Raw genomic sequence first — 24,469 nt, forward strand, 5'->3', positions numbered from 1 at the left:
ACTCAGGGCGGCTTACAAGCTTAGCAGTAGCCTTCATTCTATGTATATGCCTGCTTATTAGGGCTTTCACACACACACACCCCCAAGCGGCATTATTACAAAGTCAGCTTATTGCCCCCAACAATCTGGGTCCTCATAGCTGCCGAATTGCCGCCGAACGCCTCCCCTTCTCCAAACCACTGGTCTTATTTATTTGGTTACTGGAAGTCGTAAGCGGCTCTACACCTTTCCAAAGGATTAAGGTTGCCCATTTATAAAGATTCTCACAGACCGCATGCACAGATACAGACACACGCTTTTGACCTGACAACCAATTGCAGAGGTTTGGGACCAAAAGCTCAACTTCTGTTTGACAGAGAAGAACCCTGGTTGACAGGAAGAACCCGACGCGCAGGAAACAAGCAGGTCGCCCCTTCCTCCAGCGCCCTCCCCTCTCCCGGGCCGCCACGCCCTTCCTGCGCGCCAATCAGCGTCTAAGACAGGGGTAGGCAACCTCGGCTCTTTTATGACTCATGGACTTCAACTCCCAGAATTCCTGAGCCAGCATAGCTGGCTCAGGAATTCTGGGAGTTGAAGTCCATGAGTCATAAAAGAGCCGAGGTTGCCTACCCCTGGTCTGAGAGGAAAACTCCAGCGCGAGAGTCGCTGCCCTGCTTCCTCGAGTGCCGAAGCGCTGCTTGCGGGATGGGGAGAGGGAGGATCAGGGCTCTGGCTGTGAGCGACGTCCGCTTCCCCACGTCTCTGGCCCACCACGGCTCAGATGCCATGGTAAGCGCAGCGGTGCTCGGCAGAGCGAGGGCGGGGACGGCGGGAGGGCAAGCAGCACCGGCCTCAGGTGCCAGGGGGCCGAACAGTTCTTTGACCCAGTTCTGCGGCAACTTGCAAGAGCGTTACTCCGCGCTGTTCCTTCTCGTCCAGGGAGGCTTTGGGGGGCTCTTTCTCCAAGTTAAAACGGAGCTCCGGCTGCCTTTTCTCAAGACTGGAGGCCTGCTTCCCCGAGGAAGTTAATTCGAGGCAAGTTCCGTTTGTTGGACTCCCGCGATCTCGATTTAAGGCAATTTGGATTATAGACGCCACGTCAGTTTTCGGTTGTGTCCCGCGTAGTAAGTCAGCGCTGTTCGTCTTGCGCTGCTTTCCCAGGTTTCTTTATGTTTCTGTTTAGCATCCAGATCCAGACTATTCCGCAGCCTACGTTGTAATTGAAACGGACGCTCCCGATGGCTTGAAAGGTTGTGGCTTTACATTCACTCTGGGAAAAGGCACAGAAGTGGGTAAGTTCTTGTGCTATTCCCAGGGTTGGCTTCCCAAACCATGAGAAGTTATTTTCGATAAATAACACCTTGCTTCCTTTTGGAAAATATCCTCTTCAGGACAGACATTTCTTACACGTTGCTATTTCAACTTCAAAGGCCAGTTTAATTACAACACATTATGTCACAATTTAAGAAACCTAAATTGACAGTATGATAATCCCATTTTGGTTTGTCAATAAATATCATAAATCAGGGTTCTTCAAACTTGGCCTTTTTATGACTTGTGGACTTCAAATCCCAGAATTCCTCAGCTAGGCACGCTGGCTGAGGAATTCTGGGAGTTGAAGTCCACAAGTCATAAAAGGGCCAAGTTTGAAGACCCCTGTCATAAATCATCTTCTGACTTGTGTACGTGATCAATATTTGTAGATGTGTGCCTTAAAAATGTAATAGTTGAGTTTGCCTTGCTCTGCTTGTTGCTTACCTTCTCTCCATTACAACATACCTACAATACTAATATTGCAGTCCTTAAAACAAGCTGCCACCTTTCCCCCCCCCCCCACCCCCACATCTGAAGTTTATTGAAATTGAATTGTGTGTGCCTAGAAAAACATTTCTAGACCTCACTATGCCAGTACTGGAATTTCTATTTTTATAGAAAGAGAGAGAGATTCTGGGACCAATCTTGTGTGTCTACGTGTGTTACTTTAATATACCCAATAACAAGAGTTTCTTATATAACAATTACAATTAGATTGTTTTTTCTATATTTTAGAGTTTTTTTCCATTGTTCACCATATTCTAAATCAGGGGTCTTCAAACTCGGCCCTTTTATGACTCATGGACTTCAACTCCCAGAATTCCTCAGCCAGCATGCCTGGCTGAGAAATTCTGGGAGTTGAAGTCCATGAGTCATAAAAGGGCCGAGTTTGAAGACCTCTGTTCTAAATGAATAGATGTGGTAGTATTTTTATTTGTAGTAACCTCTAGATGGTGATTATTTCTTTCAGTTATCAGTGCAGTCCATGCACTGTCAATTCACATAATTAATAAAGATTTGGATGACATAATCAGTGATTTTCGAGGCTTCTACAGGCAGCTCACTAGTGATGGGCAGCTCCGATGGGTAAGATAACTTACAGTTTTTTAAACAATGCTAAAATATGGGTGAAAGTGTTCTTTAAGAACATAATAAGAGAAAATAATTTGATTTTATATAGTTGCTTTATTCAAAATGCTACATAAAATAGGACTATCAAAGAAAATGGTGCATTAGTATGACCTAAAATAGAAATATTACTTGAATTCTTGTATTTTTGTCACCCAACCTCTTATTTACTCATTTACATTTTTAAGTCATAGAATTTTGTGACTTTCCTCATCTCCAATTTTGGCACTTTTGAACTCCCTTCCTATTTTCCCATCAGCTTCTGAGCATATATGAAAAATGTTAACATCAAGGTCAAAACTGAAAGAAAATCCCATTGATCTGATGAATATCTGAAAGGGATTGGTCTGCATATTGTGATGAAACCCTAAATTTGATCAGTAATCCCTTATTCTTGAGACATTCATACTCCTAAAATCCCAATATGGCACCATTTCTTCCTAAAAGCCTAAAAGAAGGCCTTGATAACATGGTAGGTGTTTGAGGAGAAGAGGAATTACTAGAAACAAATATTTATAAGGATTCTCCTTCCCCATCACCCCATATGTGATAATGCCAATGAATCTTATAGGAGTAAAATTCCCATTATGTGGAAATAGAGCACATATATAGCATCCTATTGGAATATTGATTGGATAACACATAAACAGTGCTGATCACCTTGAACTTTTGAGGAAGGGCTAAACTTTTTGTAAATTTGCCTTGGGTTAGGGCAGGGGTAGGCAACCTAGGCTCTTTTATGACTCGTGGACTTCAACTCCCAGAATTCCTGAGCTTGGTAACCTCTCCCTTTCCCCTCAGCATGGCTGGCTCAGGAATTCTGGGAGTTGAAGTCCATGAGTTACAAAAGAGCCAAGGTTGCCTACCCCTGGGTTAGGGGATAAATTAGGAGTTCCTCTGAGTAATCCTCATTGGGCAAACATAGTATTAAATGCTGATATATTTTGGCCAAACCAGAAAGAGAATGGGGGCAAAAGCTCATTTTGAGCATTTTTCCATCATTGAGGAGTCCCTCAATGGAAATAGTGAAGTTGGGCAGTCAACTCTGACATTTTCCTCTCCTTGCAAACTTTTGTTTAAGAGAATCCTCTTTGAGGCATCTGAAGTTTGGTGTCCCTAACAGACCTGGCTTCAGATCAGTAGCATGATCTTGATACAGGCATAGGCCTGCTAAGATATTGTGCTGTAGTTACTGCTCTGCAGTGGCTGTGATACTTTTTAGGACCTGAGCTTTGCTTTTCCAGGACTCTGCCTTAGACATTCTTGCATCCATGGACTACATCTGTTGAGTTAGCTTTCAGAACCTGGAAGACTCTGTAGCCATGTCACCTGGGTGAAGATCAAACAAAGGAGCTAAATATACCAATGCCACTCTCTGAACTGGTTTGAATACCCAGCTCCAGAAGAAACTTGGCTTTTGGAAGACAAAGAATGCACTGAGATCACCCAGACAACAGGCACTGATAAATAATTGTTGATGCAGACTTCCATCTTTTTTCCCTTCCTTCTGTGAACTTCTGAAGAATTAGAACCAGGTCTTGAGAACCAAAAACATACAGCCTAAAGATACAGTTGGTCATCCAGGCCATTTCCCTTTCTTTCTGGGTTTTTTTCCGACCCAATGTATTTATTACTTATAAACTGGCTTTTCAATCACTCTTTCCCTCCTCCTATTCAATTCCTTATTCTCAAAACAAAGGTGCATATAGGAAGAACATCCTTATCCAAAACTCACTCACTCTAAGACACATCGATTTGTGCAGACACATTTTGGGCTTGTTCACTTTTGCAAAAAACACACCGTACATGATGTCCATTGTCAGAAAAATTGAGTCTAGACCAGGCATTCATCAAAAGTCAACACTGACTCAAGGGCACCAAAACAAAAATTCTGTATAGTTATAGACTACCACTGTAAATAGTATAGTATTTAATTTATTTAAGTCTCACTGAGTGTTTTCTTAATGAATAAACGTTTGCAAGATGTCTCCTAAAGAAGGATGACAGACTTGGAAAGCTATGAGGAATCAAATAGTTTTTAATTCTGTAAGGCAAGATCTTGTGCACCTAATGTGTCCCTAGCAGTTTTAAAATCGAACTTTTTCTTGAAAGTGTCCAGTTCAGCAATCCACAAATGATAGCAAAGATAGAAACCTTACACATACTTGTGCTTGGCTGTCATAATAATTTAATAACATAGGTTTCTTTCTTTCTTTCTTTTTGCTAATAGATTGGTCCTGAGAAAGGAGCTGTACATTTGGCCACAGCTGCCATTTTGAACGCTGTCTGGGACCTCTGGGCCAAACAAGAAGGAAAGGTAAAGATTTAGAACAAGTAAACAAAAATATCACTCTTTATCCCTGAACAAACACTGCTCTCCTCTATCCTCTCCTGCAGTGTCTCTGTTTTTCATAGATAAACATTAAAAAGTATTTTAAGTAGTATTTTGTATGTTGTGGATTTAAATTGTTTATATATTCTGCTTCTCTGTGGTTTTGAACCAATATTTTTGTAAATTGTAAAAATTACATATCGGTCAACTATTACAAATAGTGTAGGAATGTAGTCTTGAGTCATTCAGGTCTTCTCTTCACAGTGCTATTTTTACACTGTCACCACCTTCATAGTAAGTTACAATAATGTGATCATTTTATCTGGAAATAAAACTATATCAAGCTTCAAGGTTTTAGAACTTTTGTATATTGTTTTGCTTCTGTCTTGGGGCTTCAAATCATAGTCAGAAGGCAAGAATGCCTTGGAACATATACTCAACCTGGAATAAAAATCCAACTCTTCTTCCCTTCCAAACTGTCTTTCATTTATCATTTAGTTTTGCTGTAATAAGTTTTTTTAAAAATAAAAATAGATTAAAAAAACTGTCTTTCATTTATCAACCTAGTAAAAATGTGATGGCTGGTTGAGTAGATAGAACTCCTATAATTTCCAGAACGTTGTGAAGATCTAGAAGCCTCCTCACAATATCACTGTAGAACATTATCGTATTTTGTAGGGTACTTAATTGATTAGACCAGGGACAAGGAACAGAGCACTCTTAAGAGACTGTCTCTGAATTGCAAATCTGGCATTTGTCTCTATTGACTTGTGGTGGCAGAAATAATAGTTCAGCAACTTCTGGCAAGCCACAAGTTGTCCTCTTCCCATATATTGGGTAGGATTTCATCATAGGCTAATATGATGAAGTACTGCTAAGCTTGTAAGCCGCCCTGAATCTTCGGAGAAGGGCGGGATATAAATGGGATTAAAATAAAATAAAAAAAATAAAAAAATAAAAACAAACAAAATAGAATTCGAAGTAGCAACCCTCAAACACATAAACTAAATGAGTGAATCACACCATACTTACTCATCATCCCAAATTTATAAACATGTGTGCCAAGTCTGTAGAAGTAAAACGTTTGTTCCAGAAATGAAATGGTGTCAGAGGGATAGCTCTTTCAACCTGCCAAATATTTGCAGGCAAGGAAACATGTACAGGAACGTTACAGGATAAACGTAAAGTAAATTTGTACTTTGTAGTTCAAAGGTGGCACCTTGAATGTGTAGTGGACGCTTTATTGGGCACAGTTTACTATGCAAGCCCTAGAGATTGGATCAACAATGTATCCATAGCTGGCTTGTGGATTGGCCTGCTTTATGTCTAATATGGTGAATATCTTCCCTTGCAGTACAATATTGAAGAAGTATTTGTTGGAGAATTTTGCTCTTTGTTAACTCTAAAAAGGAACAAATACATTCCAGATTATGGGCTTAAATGTTCCAGGACTCAAAAAATAATGTGAACCCAGACTTCCTAGATGTAATAATTAATCAGACAGTGCATTAGAATTTTGATTTTATTTTGGTAGTGTTTGCTTGATTTCTTTCAAAGCTGCTTTCTTGCCAGGATTAGTCCCTATTTTGGATAAACCTTTCCATTTCTTTTACATTTGCTTTTGAATCCTAATAGTTTTTTCCTCAAACCCTAATACTCATTGTTGTTTCGTTTGGAGTGTTCAAAGTGAACAAAACAGCATTTTAAACAGATGTGTTAGATGACATCTTGCGATTTTTATAATCTAGTTACATGTCTCAGAAAATCTCCCCATATTGGGTCCCAGATAGTGGCTTACAGTACCCTGGTATTTTGCAAGTAAAAGAAGCCTTTTAATTCCTTCCGTTCTTGCTCCTATAATCCTGACTAGATAAAAGAAAGTAGTAGGAGCAAGTCCCAGTGAAAGATGATGACTGCTTACCCTCAGCTTTCCTAGTTGGATAGACAGCCTAGTGATAGAAAGAGCCTTACAGGATCTAGAGACGCTGCTTGGAATCTGCTGAGATATTGCCCATGTAATGTATGGCAGTGCCTGTCCAGTGGTTTGAAAGTTCTGACAGAAATTCAGAGATACTGCTACATAATGTGCCTAAGAGGTTGCTGGGTATTTCCAGATCATGAATAATTGTGGCTAGACTACCTCCACTCACAAAGAGTCAGTACTGGCTTTCCCACATCTAGTTTTTGGGAACACAGTAAGTGCAAAGTCTTCTATTGCTGTGATCATCTTTGAAGTAGTTCATAAATCCCAACATGTGCATTTAACAGTCTGGATCCTTGCAGGGAGGGTACTGTAATCTGCAGTGGTGTGTGTTTGTGTGTGTGTGTGTGTGTGTGTGTGTGTGTGTGTGATGATTTTTGTGTTCTAAAATGTTATTTCTATGTCTAAGAATTTCAGAATGTTTCTTTCTCTCTCCCCTACCCCCTTTTTTAAAAGCCTCTCTGGAAACTGCTGGTTGACATGGTAAGGAAAAAAAATAAAAAATAAAGCCATTATTAAAAAAATAATATATTTCTTTCAGAGCATTGGATGCTGACTTAGCATGTTTAAATATATTGAGAACAGTCAGACTAAGCATCATAACTAACTAAACTGTCAATATTCTAGATTTTTTAAAAATGTTTAAATTTAGATTTGAAGGTAGATAATCTTGTGCACTGGTTTATTTTTGGATTTCTGTTCAAAACTTTTTTTCTGCCTGAAACAATCATCCATGAAATTTTATATTTCTGATTTATTTATTTATTTTCTGATCTTGGAATCTCAAAGTGATTAATTTAATGCTTTTGTGATGCAGTTTTGAAAATAATTGTAACTAGATAACCCATGACTTGTTGGGTCGTTGTTTCAGTTGTGTCATCATTTCAGAGATATTTATTTACCTAAACAAATTAACAGAAGGACTTTGGGCAAATAAAAAAGCAAGAGAGTAGGAGCGATTTCTGACTTCCTGCCAGCTTCCCCATTGACTTTGCTTGTGGGAAGTTACAGGGAGAAAGTCAATGGGCAAGCTGTCAGGGAAGGTACAAGTTGCTCAGGTAAGTCTCCCCAATCTGCATACCTTCCCCTATTCCCTCTGTGCTCATGCCATGTCAGATACCCGTGAACCCTTGCACACTGTCTGCAACCTGCACTCTCCATGACCTGCACTGCCTACATGCACGTCCTCCCTGACCTTCCTTGTACCACTCAGGCAGCCTCACGCACCCTTCGTGTTCTGTACCATGTCAATCGCACATCCCCAACTCTCACCACTTTCTTAGTCATTCACTTACTACCTCCTTCAGCTAGCAACAGCCACTTAGCTGCCTACTGGCCTTCAATTTGCAGCTGCCTGATAACTTCCCCATTGATTTGGCTTGTGGAAAGCTGGCAGGGACCATCAGCAGTCATGTCTGAGTTTAAATTTCATGCCAGTTCCCCCATCGACTTCTGGAAAGCTGGCAGAGAACCTTGGAAATGAAGATGACTTGACTCTAACTGACCATGGCAATGTGGCAGCACTCTGTACCTTGTCATGCCATGCATTCCTGCAATGTGAGTTTCCTGAAGGGTTCATGAATAAGATTAACATGGCTGTTCTTTCGTTCTATTATGAACATGACTTTACATATTTAATAAGTATGCTTTTGTATACTAAATACAAAAGATAGTCTAGATAGTATCTATCTATCTATCTAGAGAGAGAGAGAGAGAGATATGTAGAGAGAGAGAGAATTCATTACAGTATGATGCATCATTTTACCCAACTGAACATTACAAACAGATAAACATGAGAGCTTTAGCAGTATATAAATAAGATACTGTAGAGAAAAATGACCATGTTATAGAGGAAGAGTAGTTGTACCTGTTCTTCTGGGTTACTTTGTGTGTGACTTCAAGTCATTATATTTTAAAGGGGATGAGCAAATCACTTCAAATTAAGGAAATACTTACCTATTTAGCCTAATTTTTGCACATGGATTTTGTCTCTTACACACGCATTGTATTTAGTCTTAATACCTTCACTGAACACCAGGAAGCATTGTCAAATATTAGAATCCCCCATGTACAGGTACTCAACACACGGTTTTCTATCACTACAACACTGCCTCTTAAAGGGGGAGCGTTTCTCTATTTGCACATAGTGTATCCTGCACCAAATTTCTGCACCCATTTATTTTGCGAGGAAAACTAAATAATGCAGGCTCAAAAAGTCAGTGCCCTCCTAATTGCACCGATGAGCCCGGAATTCATTAGCAATGTCCATTTTGCTGTCCGAATTCATGGAGACCTAACCCTAACCCTAAGTGGGTTTTTCCTTCAGTGGGATTTTCCCATGTATTTTACCAGGAAACGTAGGTAAGGCAGACTCAAAAACTTAGTGCCCTCCTAAGCATACCACAGCGCCCTGAATTCATTGGCGATGTCAATTTTTCTGTCCGAATTCATGGAGACCTAACCCTAACCCTCAGTGGGTTTTTTACAATGTCTTTTTCCTATGTATTTTACCAGGAAATGTAGATAAGGTAAGATTTAAAAGTCAGTGACCTCCTAAGCATACCCCAGCAGCCAGAATTCATTGGCGATGTCCATTTTGCTGTCCCAATTCATCGAGACCTAACCCTAACCCTAAATAGGTTTTTTTCAAATGTGATTCTCCCATGTGTCTTCCCAGGTAATCTAGATAAGGCTACATGGAAAAGTCAGTGCCCTCCTAAGCATACCCCTGCACCTCGAATTTATTGGCCATGTCCATTTTCATATCCAAATTCATGGAGGCCTAACCCTACCCCAAGGGTTTTCTTTTTCCAATTGGATTTTCCCATGTATTTTACGAGGAAACGCAGATCAGGCAGGCTGAAAATGTCAGCGCCTTCCTCAGCATACCCTAACTCCCTGAATTCTTTGGCAATATCCATTTTGCTCTCCAAATTTTTTGAGCCCTCATCTGTAGTGTTTTATAGTTGGGAGACACATGCCTGGAGTCATCCTCCATTGGGATTCTTCAGCTATGGATAGAAAGATTTTATTGTATGGGTTTCAGACCCGCTATTGGAAGTTGAAGTCATATAAAATCTTATGACAACTGTATCCCTCTGCTGTAATAGAGTAAGTGAAGTTGGACTGAGTATATCATTGTGTCATTTCTCTAGTTAATTGTAGCATGGTTTCTCTCTCTTTTTTCCTTATAGGACCCCATGCAATTGTTATCTTGCATAGATTTCAGATACATTACTAATTCACTAACAGAAGAAGAAGCTTTTTGTAAGTTGCTTTTTAATAGGCTCAAAATTCAATATGTTTTATCTTACTCCGCTGATATTTTTGAACTTTTAAATTGATTAACTAAGTATGCAGTTTTTACTCTATATATTTTATCATATTCTCCTTTGGTCCCCTTAAATATTCCAGTTCAGTTGTACGCGTTGATAGATGATACTTGCTGTCTTTACACTTTGGGGTCTGTTTGTGTATCAAACTAACAAAACCTAAAGTATTCCAATCAATAATGATATTGTAACTCAGCAACCTTTACAGCCCTTGTAGAATGGTTTTCTGTATTATTTATGTATTGCAAGTGAAGGGATGAAGTTCCAAAATAATGCTTTGGTGCAGAATTCCCCAACCTTTCTGAATTGCTGGCCTGGGGAGGAGGGGAGAAAGAGAGGATGGTTCGTAGGAAGGGCAGGAGTGCGTGCGTGCATGGGCCTAAGCACCCATTGTGCGATTGATGCCGAGATTACCTGTAACACTCACGTGAGGCCCCAAGCACTCACACAAGTGGGGCTGTGTGTGCACAAGTACGTGCGTCCACTAGCCAGCCACTCACACAGTCTGGTTGCAAATAGGACATGGACCAGTTCTGGGCCGTGGCCCACGGGTTGGGGGACCCCTGCTTTAGTGGACTTAAAACTGATGACTTTTTGCATGGGAACTCTGTTTCATAGGCTAAGCATTCTTAAGTTGATTGCTATGCCTGCTGTACATGAAATGTCAACCTTCAAATAACTATCAGATGGTAATAGAGGATAATTGGTTTTTGTAACTACTTGCTGCCATCTAGCGGTCATTTGGATATTTGCAACCTGGAAGTGATAGCCTTTCTTAGTGCTTCAGGGAATTTCACAGGCTTTTTCACTGTGCAAGTCTATCCATGTGCAAAATTATCTGTATGATTATTTTCTCTAATAGGTCATATTTAAAAACAAAACAGAATTAATTATCTGTTTTGGATCTGATTTACACTTTATCTTTTCATTTCACTAGCGATTCTTCAAAGTGGTTTGGCAGGAAAAAAAGAACGGGGTAAGCAACAAAGTATTTATTTCCTTGTCAAATCAATAATTAATTAATGGATTATTATGTATCTTATGATGGTCTTAGGATGTTAAAAAATAACATCCACCTGCAGGGAAAGCAATGATACTTTTTTTTGCAGCCCTCCTTTTTTGTGAAAATCAAGGGTTTGTTTTATTCAAAATTATTACCATATCACATTCTGGGGAATAAGGGTTTTCCAAGGTATGAAATCTGTTGCAAGAAAATCACATTTAAATGCTTGCCTCATTTTATATATTTGTAGAAGAACAAATGTTAAAATATGGCTACCCAGCTTATACCACATCTTGTGCCTGGCTAGGTTATCCAGACCACTGCCTAAAGCAGGTTTGTTTTTTCCACATTATTCTCATTTCAGTTTTGAGATGCACGAATAACTAAATTAGCATTTTGCAGGGGAAGGTTTGAAAGCAAGCTCTATTCTAAATGGTCACATGTACCCTTTGGTATGGATGTGTTTGAAATGGTTTACCTCTGCCCTACTATTGTGCATGGCATGACATCTTTGGAGCAGAATGTCCACCTAAGAAATAGATTACATGAATTAGTTCTGGCAAGGTAAGAAGCAAATAGCCCGAAACCAGGCTAGTCTGTTACCCTGTGGGGCAATCGATCTTCCCACTAAAAGAGAATCCTATAATCCACTGCATTGCATAGGAAAAAAGAAAAAGCAGTAGAATTTGATCTCACTACAGGTAGTCCCCAACTTACAACTATAGTTGGGACTGGAATTTCCATAGTTAAGATGTCATGTGACTGCTTTAATCAACAACCGTAATCCCAGCAATCCCAGTTGTGGTTAAGCAATCTTGCTGGTCATTAAGCAGATGTAATCCCAGGTAAGGCGTGCAGGTAGATATTGGGGAACAGCCTGAGAGGCTCCATTCAGGAGCTGAAAATCCCCTACAGAAATCCAAGCAGCATTTTCAGCCCAATTGAAGAGAGATTTGCATGCAACCTCCACTAGCCCTCCCAGGGTCTCTGAACCTGCCTGAAACACCCTTTGTTCCTTACCTTACTGTGCTGCCTCTCCTCCCTCTGTTTGGATTTTGGCTCTTCAAGTATCTGAGCTCCATTTCTGCACCCCACCAGAGGAATTCAGCTTCCATTGGCAGTCATCTCAGCCAGTCCCCAGAGAAAAGAGGGAGTCCTTTTGGCAGGCAGCAGCAATTTGCAAACTTCTCTGCCAACCTCACATTGATTTTCTGGGGAAGCTTGCAAAAAAGATTGCAAATGGCAGTCATGGGTGCTTGGTTGTAAGTGCAAATACATTGCCAAGCACCCAGATTGCAATCATGTGACTGCAGGAGTGGTGGTGCAATGTTTTGTAATGGCCAGAACTACTTTACACTTTCCAAGACCCTCATAATTCTGGATCGTTGTTAAATAAATAGTCATAAGCTGAAGACTAGCTCTATTGGGACTTGCTTTGACACATAGGAATGGCTAAAATTCTTTCAAAGCAGCTTAATTAGCTATTGTAGTAAGGTTAGTTATCAGAAATCTACATTGCAAATCCTGCCTTAGCCACTTTCAGTTCTAGCATCTGCCAAGAGAAGCTTAATTAATCCTGTTCATTTGTCCCATTTTGACTACCTTGTTTATGACAGGCAGAGTTTATGAAATAAATTACATTCTTTTTACAGTTTTATGTATACATCCTGTTTCTGCTTGCAACACGGGTGAAGATATTACCCTCCCTACTCTTGGGTTGTAGCTGTTGCTTCCACCCACACCTCTTGTTTTTTTAAACAAGAGCTCTTATCAAGACTTCTCTAATGGTTGTCCTTCAGATGACTTAGTCTTGCTGGTTGGGGTAGGTGCTACTGGAAAGTAGCTGGTTAGAAAAGACCAAGAGACCAATGAATCTTAAAAGCCAATATTAAAGGAAGCATAAACACACTGTTCACTTATGAAATATTCTTCTGCAGAAACTATACAGCTTTTTAAAAAAAAAACCTAAATATATAATATATATACATATACATACATATACAGTATGTACACACACACACACACACACACACACACACACACACACATATAAGTTTATACTTTCTAGAGGTCTGACTAATGTAATTTGCTTGGCAGCTATGCACTGAAGCTCTGAAGGATGGATGGACCAGGTACAGTAGTGTTTTTCTTGTGCATGCTTCTACGCACAATAGTAGATGTTAAGAGATATGCTGGGCTAAGTCGCTCAATGACCTCCTTCATGCAGCTGGCTGATCCTGGGTCTTACCATTGTCAGTCCAACACTGTAAACCAGGGGTCTTCAAACTTGGCCCTTTTATGACTCGTGGACTTCAACTCCCAGAATTCCTCAGCCAGCATGCCTGGCTGAGGAATTCTGGGAGTTGAAGTCCACGAGTCATAAAAGGGCCAAGTTTGAAGACCCCTGCTGTAAACGCTACACTATATTGAACAAGCTCATTTTCTGAATTTGATAAGATATACAACAATGCAGGAATACTTTTACAATGAACTGCAGAAACTCTGCTTTTTGAAAATGGTGTATCACAAGCAATACCTCTTTATTCCATTCCCCTTTTTGGCAGCAGATACACTGTTCTCTTCAAATTAGATCAGTGTTTCTTTAAGATGTGTGGACTTTTAATCCCCAGAATTCGCAAGCTAGTGGCTGGGGAATTCTGGAAATTGAAGTCCACACATCTTAAAGTTGCTGAAGTTGAGAAACACTGATCTAATGCACTGCATTGCATAGGCCACAGGTCTGCAACCCGCGGCTCCGGAGCCGCATGCGGCTCTTTCAGCCGTTTCCTGCGGCTCCCAGTCCTCTGCCATGTGCAGTCCAAAAAAAAAACCTGGGACTAAAAACCAATCAATTCAAATATGCAGGGTAGGTGCATATCTCACCTTGGCTCCACTCTTCAGTCAAACCCTGTTCTGCGCATGTGCGCATGTATGCACATGCGCACACATTTTTTGCGGCTCCCAGTTTTTCCTTTTGTGAGGGAACCGGTTCCGAGTGGCTCTTTCACTGTTTCAGGTTGCTGACCCCTGGCATAGGCAGACAGAAAAAACAATAGAACTTGAACCTTGACTTAAAGTTCAGAAACACTGCTGTAGGGTGTAGAGATGTTAGAGAAAAGAAAAAGTAAATACTTCTGTGGTGCTGCCAATAGCCACATAGTCATCAGGAATTATTCACCTGTGGAGAATAATTTTAGTAGGCATATTTTGCATTGTCTGAATAGATTGGGAAATGATTTGCAGAAGTTCAAAATGCCCAAGTTTAAAATAAACTAATCCTGGTGTAATGTCAAATTCCTTGAATTTTAGGAAGCCTCCTCTTATTTGAGCCCAATCTCAATGGAACTTTCCCATCATTTTTTTCTGATAATATTAATAATATGGAATGATATAATATGGAATGATATAATCTCTTTCTACAGTAAAATTGTCAAAGGTTTGTCAATAATTGAGGAATAGTTCATATTTGATTGCAAATGTGTGCCTAGGTTCAAGGTGAAAGTTGGAAAAGATCTCCAGGATGACATTCGGAGATGCAAACTTGTTAGAGAAATGATTGGTGCTGAAAATATACTGGTAAGTATGTACATTTGTATGATGCCAAATAAATTATATTTTAGAATTTGAAAAATAGAGAAAAACTTACTAAACAGATTAGTCAAGTCTTCTTATCAGTGCCCTGAATTCATTGCTTTTTTTGTAAAAGAAAAAGGTGCCGAACTCACACATGTCATACAACCCACCTTGTCTATCCTACAAGGTTCCATCCAAAAAAGGTGCCGGAACTCTGTTCTGAGCGTTCTATGAGAAAAAAAGCCCTGCCTGAATTATTCCTAAAGCAGGATACAGAAGAATTTGATTTTTGTCTCGACATGCTAAATGTTTTTTGTTTTTAAAAAAATGAAATAAAAATAACAGTACCATTTTTCAAAATAAATTTTCAGTAATATTAGCCAGCAGATATCATGTCATTTAGGGCATTGACCATCTTAGCAGTAGGCTTGTCTTAAGCCTATGTCACTTTACATCTGTTTTAATATAGTTACAGGAACAATCAACAGCATCATACTGAATTTAGACTGTATTTATTCATAGTTGTTGGATGCCAACCAAAGATGGGAGGTGGAAGAAGCCATAGACTGGGTCACTAAACTAGCTGAGTTCAAACCACTATGGATTGAGGAGCCAACTTCTCCTGATGATATCCTTGGACATGCAAAAATTGCTAAGGTAAGGGACATTGTTTCAATTAATAGAGTTGCTATCGACCAGAAAGCCATGTTGATTTATTGGCTGGACAGCTACATGGGAACTTCAGGATTCTAGCAAAAGTTGTTAACATATGCCTGGTAAGAGATCCTTTCACATACTCAACATATATTCCGTTAAATTTAAATGACTTTCATATTTTTAGATTATAATACATTAAAAGATTGAAATGTATTTTTGTGTATGAGCTGATTAATCAGCACTACTCTTTGAATCATGTATTTTTAATATATTTGTGCCTAATGTCCCAATTATATACAAAAGATACCTATAATCAAACTTCATTAGGGGACTTATATGTGCACCATAGTAGAAATACAGTACTGGATAAGATCTATTGATATGCTGATTTAATGTACATAACTGTACCATTTATTAAGCACATTCTTTATGGTCACATGCTTTCTTATATATAATTCTTAGGTAATCAACTAATTGATTAATTTCAAAGCAAAAAATACTAGCAGTTGTACTGATGTCTTCAAATTTCTTCTAATTGTATAATATGGACAAACTGCAGAAACTGCATTTTGTTTATTTGTTGTAACTACGTTTGCACATGCTTAAAAACCTATGGTATATCACGAAATATTTTTTTAGGCATTAGCACCATTAGGGATTGGAGTTGCAACAGGAGAACAAGTAAGTTTATTTACTAATGCTTAATTGCATATTTTGAATGTTGCCGAGATAATTTTATGATACCTCACCATAGTTTTCTTTACCTACATTTCTCTTGAATTCCATTTGGGAAATTTTGTTCTGATAGTTAAAATCAGATGATTTCTACTCCTTGGTGCAGTCATGTATGTGTGCATGTTTTCAATACCATTCAGTTAATTTAAGCTTAAAATGTGGATAGGTTTCTCAGAAATGAGATTACTATCGTATATTTGATCCATATCCATCATTGACTGGCTAGATCTGCCATAAGAAGTCTGACAGATGGGGATGGCTGAAATATTTCCTTGAGAGAAAGAGTTGATCCCCATGATTTCAAAGAATCCCATTCCAGACCCAGCTAATTTGGGTAGCTTTATATCCCATCAGTTCCCACACTAACTTAATTTCAACAACTAGTGTAAGACTAGTACAGGAATAGTGTAAGGTTGCACAGTGACAATTGACTACAGTAGGGGGCAGCACTTCACCAACCTTGGCTGATCTCAAATGCTGAGAGGACTCTAGATGGGAAATTTTAGGATTATAGACTAAATTGGGAGTCTAGTTCTTGGCTGGGAAATTTTACGATTATAGACTAGATTAAGAGTTTAGAAAGAATGCAGAAGACAACAGTAGCAAATTACAAATTTTGTAACAAATTTTGTGACCAATAAAACACAGAAGTATTTACATAGTCACTGAAAATAAAGCTCCAGCAGGAGACACTACTTTTGCCATCATGATAGTGCATTTTTTATGACATACTTTTTCATACATGACCACACAGTGTATGTATGTGATGGCATCAGTATTTAATCTATTTACACAGGAGTAAGCTTGGCTGGACTCCATGTTGCTTCTGAGTAGGTATGTACTCAGAATTGTATTAAATTCATGACTTAAATTTTCCTCCGTCTACCTTCTGGGTACGTCTTGCAATGTAGAATGTAGAAGAAGAGGAAGTAGCAATAAAATTGTCCTTCAGTAAGCTATTTTAGTTTATCTTAGGATTCATATTTAGTAAACATGTTAATTTTCATGTGCTTAAAACAGGGTTAATTATAGCTCAAAATTACTCTTTTTACACCAGCATATCTCCATGCTATTCTATAACTAACTGGTTTTATAGAATAATACATTTTTAGAGAGTGGAAACTATCACTTTCCGTCCCATTTAGATTCCAGATATTGAGGAGATAAGCAGTGGTTGTAGGTTTTTGGAGCATAAAGGGAAAAAATATCTAGAATAAAATGCTCTAAATTACTTGGATCTTTCAGACATTTTTATAAGCGTTTTCTAATCATGCAATATTTTGAGTTAGAGAATGTTTGTTTTCACTATCTGCAGTGCCATAACAGAGTGATGTTCAAACAGTTCCTGCAGGCTCAGGCCCTAAGCTACCTCCAGGTGGACAGTTGTAGGCTTGGAAGTGTCAATGAAAACTTGTCTGTATTGCTGATGGCCAAGAAGTTTCAAAGTAAGACTCCTGGAAATGCTGCAATAACACCGAAAAACAGAGAGAACAGAAATGATAAAAATAATGACACACATAAAGTCTTACTGTCAACGCTGCTAACATCGAATGTTATTGCTTGACAACAGATGAAGGAGTAGCTATTTCATATGTTAAATTTGTGTATTGCTTTAAGGCTTGTGTATTGTTTTAGTTTAAAATTGGTGGGAGGGAAGAGTAGGAATGCACTTTGAAGGCCATTTGTCTCTCTAAAGAAGATAAGACTTTGGCGGTTCTTCTAACGGAAGGGAAACTGATTCTTTAAATTAATTGGAGAATATGATTAATGACAAAATTAGAAAGGTGGAGAATTGTGTTTAATTATATTGTGCAAGGGGCGGAGATTTCAGATTCCAGCTTCCTTCGAGCAAGCATTTGCCGGTGTATTAGACTAATAAAGGACTTTTAAGGTAAACAATGCCTCAGAGTCACTTGAAAAGCCCATTCGTAGGAAACTTGACACTTACATTTTATAATTCTTTGCAGCTGAGATAGATAGTTATTTTGAGGGTTTGGCTTCACCTAGAAGCCTGGCTTAAAAGCAGGCTCAGAGGTGTGAAATATGTGTCAAAACAAATTACCTGTTTCTATAACAGTAATGAACAGCACCTGTCTTTCCAGATGCTGAGCTCCACCTCCAATCTAGATAGTGTAAGCGCAGATAACAAATGAAAAATTGCATTCCCATTTATGGAGGGCCAGTTGGAAAGGATTATCAAGTCTGGGAAGGAATTTTTGAGGTGGAAAAAATACCAGTAAATTTTACATCGTTTTTCCCCTCCCCCACCCCCAGTTCCAGTATGTCCTCATGCAGGAGGAGTCGGACTTTGTGAGTTGGTCCAGCACTTGATAATATTTGACTACATTTCAGTGTCTGGTAGCCTTGAAAATAGGTAAGAGATTTTGTTTTTATTTTGGAACACTTGAAGCAATACTTGTTTATAGCTATGAAACAAAAATTAATCTCCGATTAGAAGAGATTAATAAGAATAAAACCCTTTCTTTGTATAACTTTGAAAATGTCTTTAAAATGGAAACAGAATTAAATCTCACTAACCTTGACAAGTTCCATTGTTCATCTGACTGGTATCTATGGGTAGTCCTCAACTTACAACCGGTAGTTTAAACAACCATTTGAAATTACAAGTGCTTTATTCTTCTGTATGACTGGTTGCAGCGTTCCATGATCATGTGATCACAATTTGTGAAGAAGGGAAAAATGAGTTTGCACTTACGATCGCAGTGTTCACTTAATGACTGATTTGCTTAACTTCATTTTTGTTACAAAGTCATGCCTCCACAACTGTAACAATGTGCAACCAAAACAGCCTTCAACCGAACATCCATTTCCAGTTATAGTTATAAGCAACCTGTATATTTTTATAGGTGGAATAGAAACCCTTAATAAGTGCAAGATAGTTTGAATCGTAAATATGGTATTTCATCTGTTTGTTTTTAGGATGTGCGAATATGTAGACCACTTGCACGAACACTTCAAGTATCCTGTAGTAATCACAAATGCATCTTATGTGCCACCCCAGGTACTGCTTGCGTTCAATATTCAAAATATTTTCAGAGATTTCACCAAGAATTTTTATATGGAAAGCTAAAGGCAACAAAATTCAGACCAAAGATTTCTTAGCATTCCAATTCTGCTATTCCACAATGTTTGATACTATCAATTTTTGTGTCAGGCTTTTTCCTAAAGAGTGTTCCTAAGGGCTTTGTGCATCTATGATATTTGGCCTCCTATAGATTAAAAGGTAAAGGTAAAGGTTCCCCCGCACATGCGTGCTAGTCGTTTCCGACTCTAGGGGCCAGTGCTCATCTCCGTTTCAAAGCCGAAGAGCCAGCACTTGTCCGAGGACGTCTCCGTGGTCATGTGGCTGGCATGACTAGACGCCAAAAGCGCATGGAACGCTGTTACCTTCCCACCGTAGTGGTCCCTATTTTTCTACTTGCATTTTTACGTGCTTTCGAACTGCTAGGTTGGCAGAAGCTAGGACGAGTAACAGGCGCTCACTCTGTTACGCAGCACTCGGGATTCGACCCGCCAAACTGCCAACCTTCTGATCGACAAGCTCAGCGTCCTAACCCACTGAGCCACCGCGTCCCTCTTCCTATAGATTAGTTACTGAAACATTTTCAAGTACCTTGAAGCAAGTGGGAAGTTGAAGCCCTTCACCTCAGCACCAAATACAGTGGGTGATTTCAGCTACTCACTCACTCTTAGCCTAGCCTAGTGTGGGGCAATGGTTTTACAAGAAAAGAGCATTTCCGTGCTTGTTTTTGAAGCAAAAATACAAATATAGATACAGTGAGAGGGAAAATATTTGATCCCCTGCTGATTGTTTATGTTTGCCCACTGACAAAGAAATAATCAGTCTATAATTTTAATGGTAGGTTTATTTAACACTGAGAGATAGAATAACAAAAAAAAATCCAGAAAAATGCATTTCAAAAAAGTGATAAATTGTTTTGCATTTTAATGAGTGAAATAAGTATTTGATCCCCTATCAGCAAGATTTTATACAGGTAACGAGCTGAGATTAGGAGCACTCTCTTAAAGGGGGTGCTCCTAATCTCAGTTTGTTACCTGTATAAAGGACACCTGTTCACAGAAGCAATTAATCAGATTCCAAACTCTCCACCATGGCTAGCTCCAAAGAGCTGTCTAAGGATGTCAGGGACAAGATTGTAGACTTACACAAGACTGGAATGGGCTACAAGACTGTCACCAAGCAGCTTGGTGAGAAGGTGTCAACAGTTGGTGCGATTATTCGCAAATGAAAGAAACACAAAATAACTGTCAGTCTCCCTTGGTCTGGGGCTCCATGCAAGATCTCACCTTGTTGAGTTTCAATGATCATGAGAACGGTGAGGAATCAGCCCAGCTCTACACGGGAGGATCTTGTCAATTATCTCAAGGCAGCTGGGACCATAGTCACCAAGGAAACAATTGGTAACACACTATGCTGTGAAGGACTGAAATCCTGTAGCACCCACAAAGTCCCTTTGCTCAAGAACATGCCCGTCTGAAGTTTGCCAATGAACATCTGAATGATTCTGAGAACTGGGTGAAAGTGTTGTGGTCAGATGAGACCAAAATCGAGCTCTTTGGCATCAACTCAACTTGCCGTGTTTGGAGAAGGAATGCTGCCTAGGACCCCAAGAACACCATCCCCACCATCAAACATGGAGGTGGAAACATGTTTTGGGGGTGTTTTTCTGCTAAGGGAAAAGGACAACTTCACCGCATCAGAGGGATGATGGATGGGGCCATGTACCATTAAATATTGGGTGAGAACCTTCTTCCCTCAGCCAGGGCATTGAAAATGGGTCATGGATGGGTATTTTAACATGGCAATGACCCAAAACACATGGCCAAGGAAACAAAGGAATGGCTCAAGAAGCACATTAAAGTCCTGGAGGTGCCTAGCCAGTCTCCAGACCTTAATCCCATAGAAAATCTGTGGAGAGAGCTGAAGGTTAGAGCTGCCAATGACTTGGAGAGGATCTGCAAGGAGGAGAGGGACAAAATCCCTCCTGAGATGTGTGCAAACCTGGTGGCCATCTACAAGAAATGTCTGACCTCTGTGATTGCCAACAAGTACTAAGTCATGTTTTGCGAAGGGGTCAAATACTTATTTCACTCATTAAAATGCAAATCAATTTATCATTTAAAATTTTTGAAATGCATTTTTCTGGATTTTTTTTGTTCTTATTCTATTGCTGTTAAAATAACCCTACCAATAAAATTATAGACTGATCATTTCTTTGTCAGTGAGCAAATGTACAAAATCAGCAGGGGATCAATTACTTTTCTCTCTCACTGTACTAAATATTCCCTTCTTTATTGCTTACAAGAATTGTTGCCAAATCTTAACAGTGCATTTATTTAGTTCATATTATTAAAATATGTACCAAATTAAACTAACCATCTGGAGCACTTGCTAGTAAGACATCTATTTTTATATAACTATGAAATCTTTCTTTTAGGAGGCTGGATATTCCTCTGAAATGAAAGAAGATTCTGTAAAGAAATACCTTTTTCCACAAGGAGAAGTCTGGCAGAAATCCTTGTCTTCCTAATGCAATTTAAATCAGTTCAAATTCCATTTTTTTCCAAATCAAGATAAAATTCAGCTATTTTTGCATTGATGTTATGTTAAGATGCAAGAGTGCTTTTAGAAAGCTTCTTCTGTTCACACAAAACAAAAATAGATTGTATTGCCAATGAATGTTCTTGATCAGTTTAAAAATAGGAGGCTTTTAATAGCTAAGTTTAAAGAAGTTAGATGATTCATCTGTCTTCAAGCTATTCCATAACTACAGGATTATGTAATGGAAGATTGCACTTTTTTAAAATGTATGTGCCAAGATTAAATGTTCCAAGTAAAATTTAACTGCATGTTGTGATGCAACATTTTCTAAGGTGGCTATTCCTTATAGAAAATAAGAGTTGAAACCCTGACTCTAGGTATTTAAATTCTGGTGAACATTTAACATAGAATAGCAATAGGGCCAGGTTTGGGCACATGACAGTGATGGCAGATTGTAGATATTAAATCATACATCAGGTTTTTGAAGACAACAGTGAAAACAAATCTATTCTGCTAGCCAGAAAATAGTTCTTTTGAGACTTTAATAGGGTATCAGCAATAGATGGATGAGCTAGATTTTGAGCTAAGGGCAACGCTTATAACTTGAATTCTTTCACAGAAGAAGCTCTGGTGGAAAGGCATATTCTTAGTGGGATGATCAGTACCAGAGATTGGACTTTTCCCCACAGCTGTTGCTCTTTCTATCTTATCACCCAAATCTGTCTGTTCCAGGCCAGAGTTCTTAATACAGAATATTTCTATGCTCCAGAAGAGTACAGAAGTAGAGCTCTTTGAATCCCATTATTCTTACTTTATAAACTTACTGTATTTGAAGTTGAATCACACTCATTCCTATAAATAAAAAATGCTAGAATCTGGGGCTTTGTAGTATGCCCGATTTCTACATTGCTTTTAAGTACCAAACATAAAAAACAGCCTGGTAGATAGCAAGGAAAGGCATTAGGATATTAATGTCAAAAGACATCACAATACACCTGTTGCGCTGCCGCTTGACTTCTGCAGCTGGATGTCATGTGGCGCATTGTGCCATTGCCGCTGCTCATGGCAGGACGCCACATGGTGCTTCGGGGCGCTTCTGCTGCTCATGGCAGGAGGCAACGTGGTGTTTCTAGTCATTTCCACTGCTCCTGTCGCAAGCAGCAGAAACAGCCCAAAGAGCTACGTGGACTCCTGCTGCAATCAGCAGTGGCCCAAAGCGTTGTGTGGCTTCTTGCCACTAGCAGCAAAAGCGACCCGAAGTACTATGTAGCGTCCTGCCACAAGCAGCAGCAATGGCACAGTGTCAGGGTGTGGGAGGCCTGGCTGTGGTGGTCCTAAGGTAAGACACCCTCCAAAAATAGGATCTGGTGCCTCTTTTGAAGGCAAAAAAAATATAAGACCGGTTCTTATTTTCGTGGAAACACAGTAGTTAAAATGAACACAAAATTAGGGGGCTTCCGGTATGCCCCACGGCCGCCATGGTCACCTGGAAGACAAGCTCAATCTTCCTCGTCCAGTTTCGCATCGCTGGGGCCCCTGAAAAGGGTCAAATCGCCCTGTATGGGCGACCAGCAAGGAGGGACCCTCGCTGGATTATGGGAGATGGTAGCTCTCTCACTAGAGCTGGCGAAATCCTCCAAATGGCGAACAAAAGACCAGCCATAGAAATATGGCTCGTCACTAGGCTGCAGACAACCGAAGTCACACTTTCCATCAGGCAACTTTAAAGCAGCGCAGAAGAGACTGGGTGAAATCTACCTCTTAAATCCTAATTCTCTTTTGTACCTGCATAAGCTGCTTAGATACTTTCCCCTCTGCGGAGAGGGAACGTGGTTTCCGGCCTCCCTCTAGAAACAGCGGCAACCTATCCAGGGAAGTTTGAAACGTTGAAAAAATAACTGGATCCTAATTGAAATTCTATTTCCTAAAATTTGTGGATTAAAAGACTCTATTTTTTATTTTTTACTTTCTATTTTTATTGAAGATCTGGGTTTTCCCTTTTAAAATTGAAGCATCAAGTTCCCTTCCTGTGCGCTCCCACAGGGAGGGCCTTCTCAGGGTGCCACCAGTAAGACTGCCGGCGGATAACACCCAGGGGGAGGGCCTTCTCTGTGGGTGCGCCTGCCCTTTGGAACCAGCTGATGGAGCTTAAGACTGCCCCCGACCTTCACTCATTTCGCTGGGACCTGAAGACCTGGCTCTTTGAGCTTTCCGGCCCAGGCTGAGTTTTAATTGGGTTTTTTATATTTCTATTTCAGGGACTGAATTTAATCATTTTAATTGTTTTTTAATTTTTGTATTGATGTTTTAAACACCTTGTAAACCGCCCTGAGTCCTACAGGAAAAGGGCGGTATATAAATCTAAAAAAAAGAACAAAATAACTCTGGGGCGACATCTTGTGGCTAAACCTGATACTTCAGCCTGCTATTCTTTAAAAGAGACTTAGCTGACAGCCCAGAAAATAGATGATATATGCAACCTTGAAACTTCAGCTGTGAAAAGCCCAGCTGTGCTTCCTATTTAGTGGATTTCCTAACTGTAAAGTCTTAGTCTAATATACCAGTATGGAAGAAAACCAGCAACAGTTTTTTTTTTTCTAAGGAAGAAAAGCAGGAACAAACTCTGGTTATGTTGAAAGCAATTCTTCAAAATATCTTACAGCTGGTGAAGAAATAAGAAGCTACAGAGAAAAACAAGACAGCCTGGATATGCAAACTCAAACTATGACTATAACTAAAAAAATCATTATACAAAATACAACAGAAAAAGTGGAACAATTAAATACAATGACAGATTTAACTGCTCAACAAATACAATGGAAAATCCAAAAAAGAAACTGACAATATGGAA

The 24,469-nt window shown here is 39.4% G+C and overlaps 1 protein-coding gene across 2 annotated transcripts; it reads left to right on the top strand.

The window, feature by feature from the left end:
• Positions 1 to 605: 605 nt before the first annotated feature.
• On the top strand, positions 606 to 23,614 carry ENOSF1 (enolase superfamily member 1). 2 transcript variants are annotated; one of them, XM_081324230.1, is made up of 16 exons: positions 606 to 768; positions 1,163 to 1,271; positions 2,264 to 2,379; positions 4,652 to 4,738; positions 7,191 to 7,217; positions 9,929 to 10,001; positions 11,004 to 11,042; positions 11,320 to 11,402; positions 13,167 to 13,201; positions 14,558 to 14,645; positions 15,165 to 15,299; positions 15,939 to 15,980; positions 17,350 to 17,479; positions 18,309 to 18,408; positions 18,975 to 19,056; positions 21,515 to 23,614. In XM_081324230.1, exons 1-16 carry the CDS (start codon positions 685 to 687, stop codon positions 21,605 to 21,607), a joined length of 1,323 nt encoding a protein of 440 aa, XP_081180356.1. In that variant the 5' UTR covers positions 606 to 684; the 3' UTR covers positions 21,608 to 23,614. The 2 variants fall into 2 exon arrangements, with proteins under 2 accessions (XP_081180356.1, XP_081180357.1); XM_081324231.1 differs by lacking the exons at positions 606 to 768; positions 1,163 to 1,271; positions 2,264 to 2,379; positions 4,652 to 4,738; positions 7,191 to 7,217 and adding an exon at positions 7,962 to 8,291.
• The last annotated feature ends 855 nt before the right edge of the window (positions 23,615 to 24,469 follow it).

Source organism: Vipera berus (genome assembly GCF_964194415.1).
Source record: "Vipera berus genome assembly, chromosome: 3".
Lineage (NCBI taxonomy): Eukaryota > Metazoa > Chordata > Lepidosauria > Squamata > Viperidae > Vipera > Vipera berus.

What these genes read in the sequence shown, in the direction of transcription:
- ENOSF1 (XM_081324230.1), top strand. Translation starts at nt 685, where the DNA reads ATGGGGAGAGGGAGGATCAGGGCTCTGGCTGTGAGCGACGTCCGCTTC. An exon ending in GGAAACTGCTGGTTGACATG is followed by an intron (nt 7,218 to 9,928) that starts GTAAGGAAAAAA and finishes TTTTCCTTATAG; the next exon opens with GACCCCATGCAATTGTTATC. An exon ending in AACAGAAGAAGAAGCTTTTT is followed by an intron (nt 10,002 to 11,003) that starts GTAAGTTGCTTT and finishes TCATTTCACTAG; the next exon opens with CGATTCTTCAAAGTGGTTTG.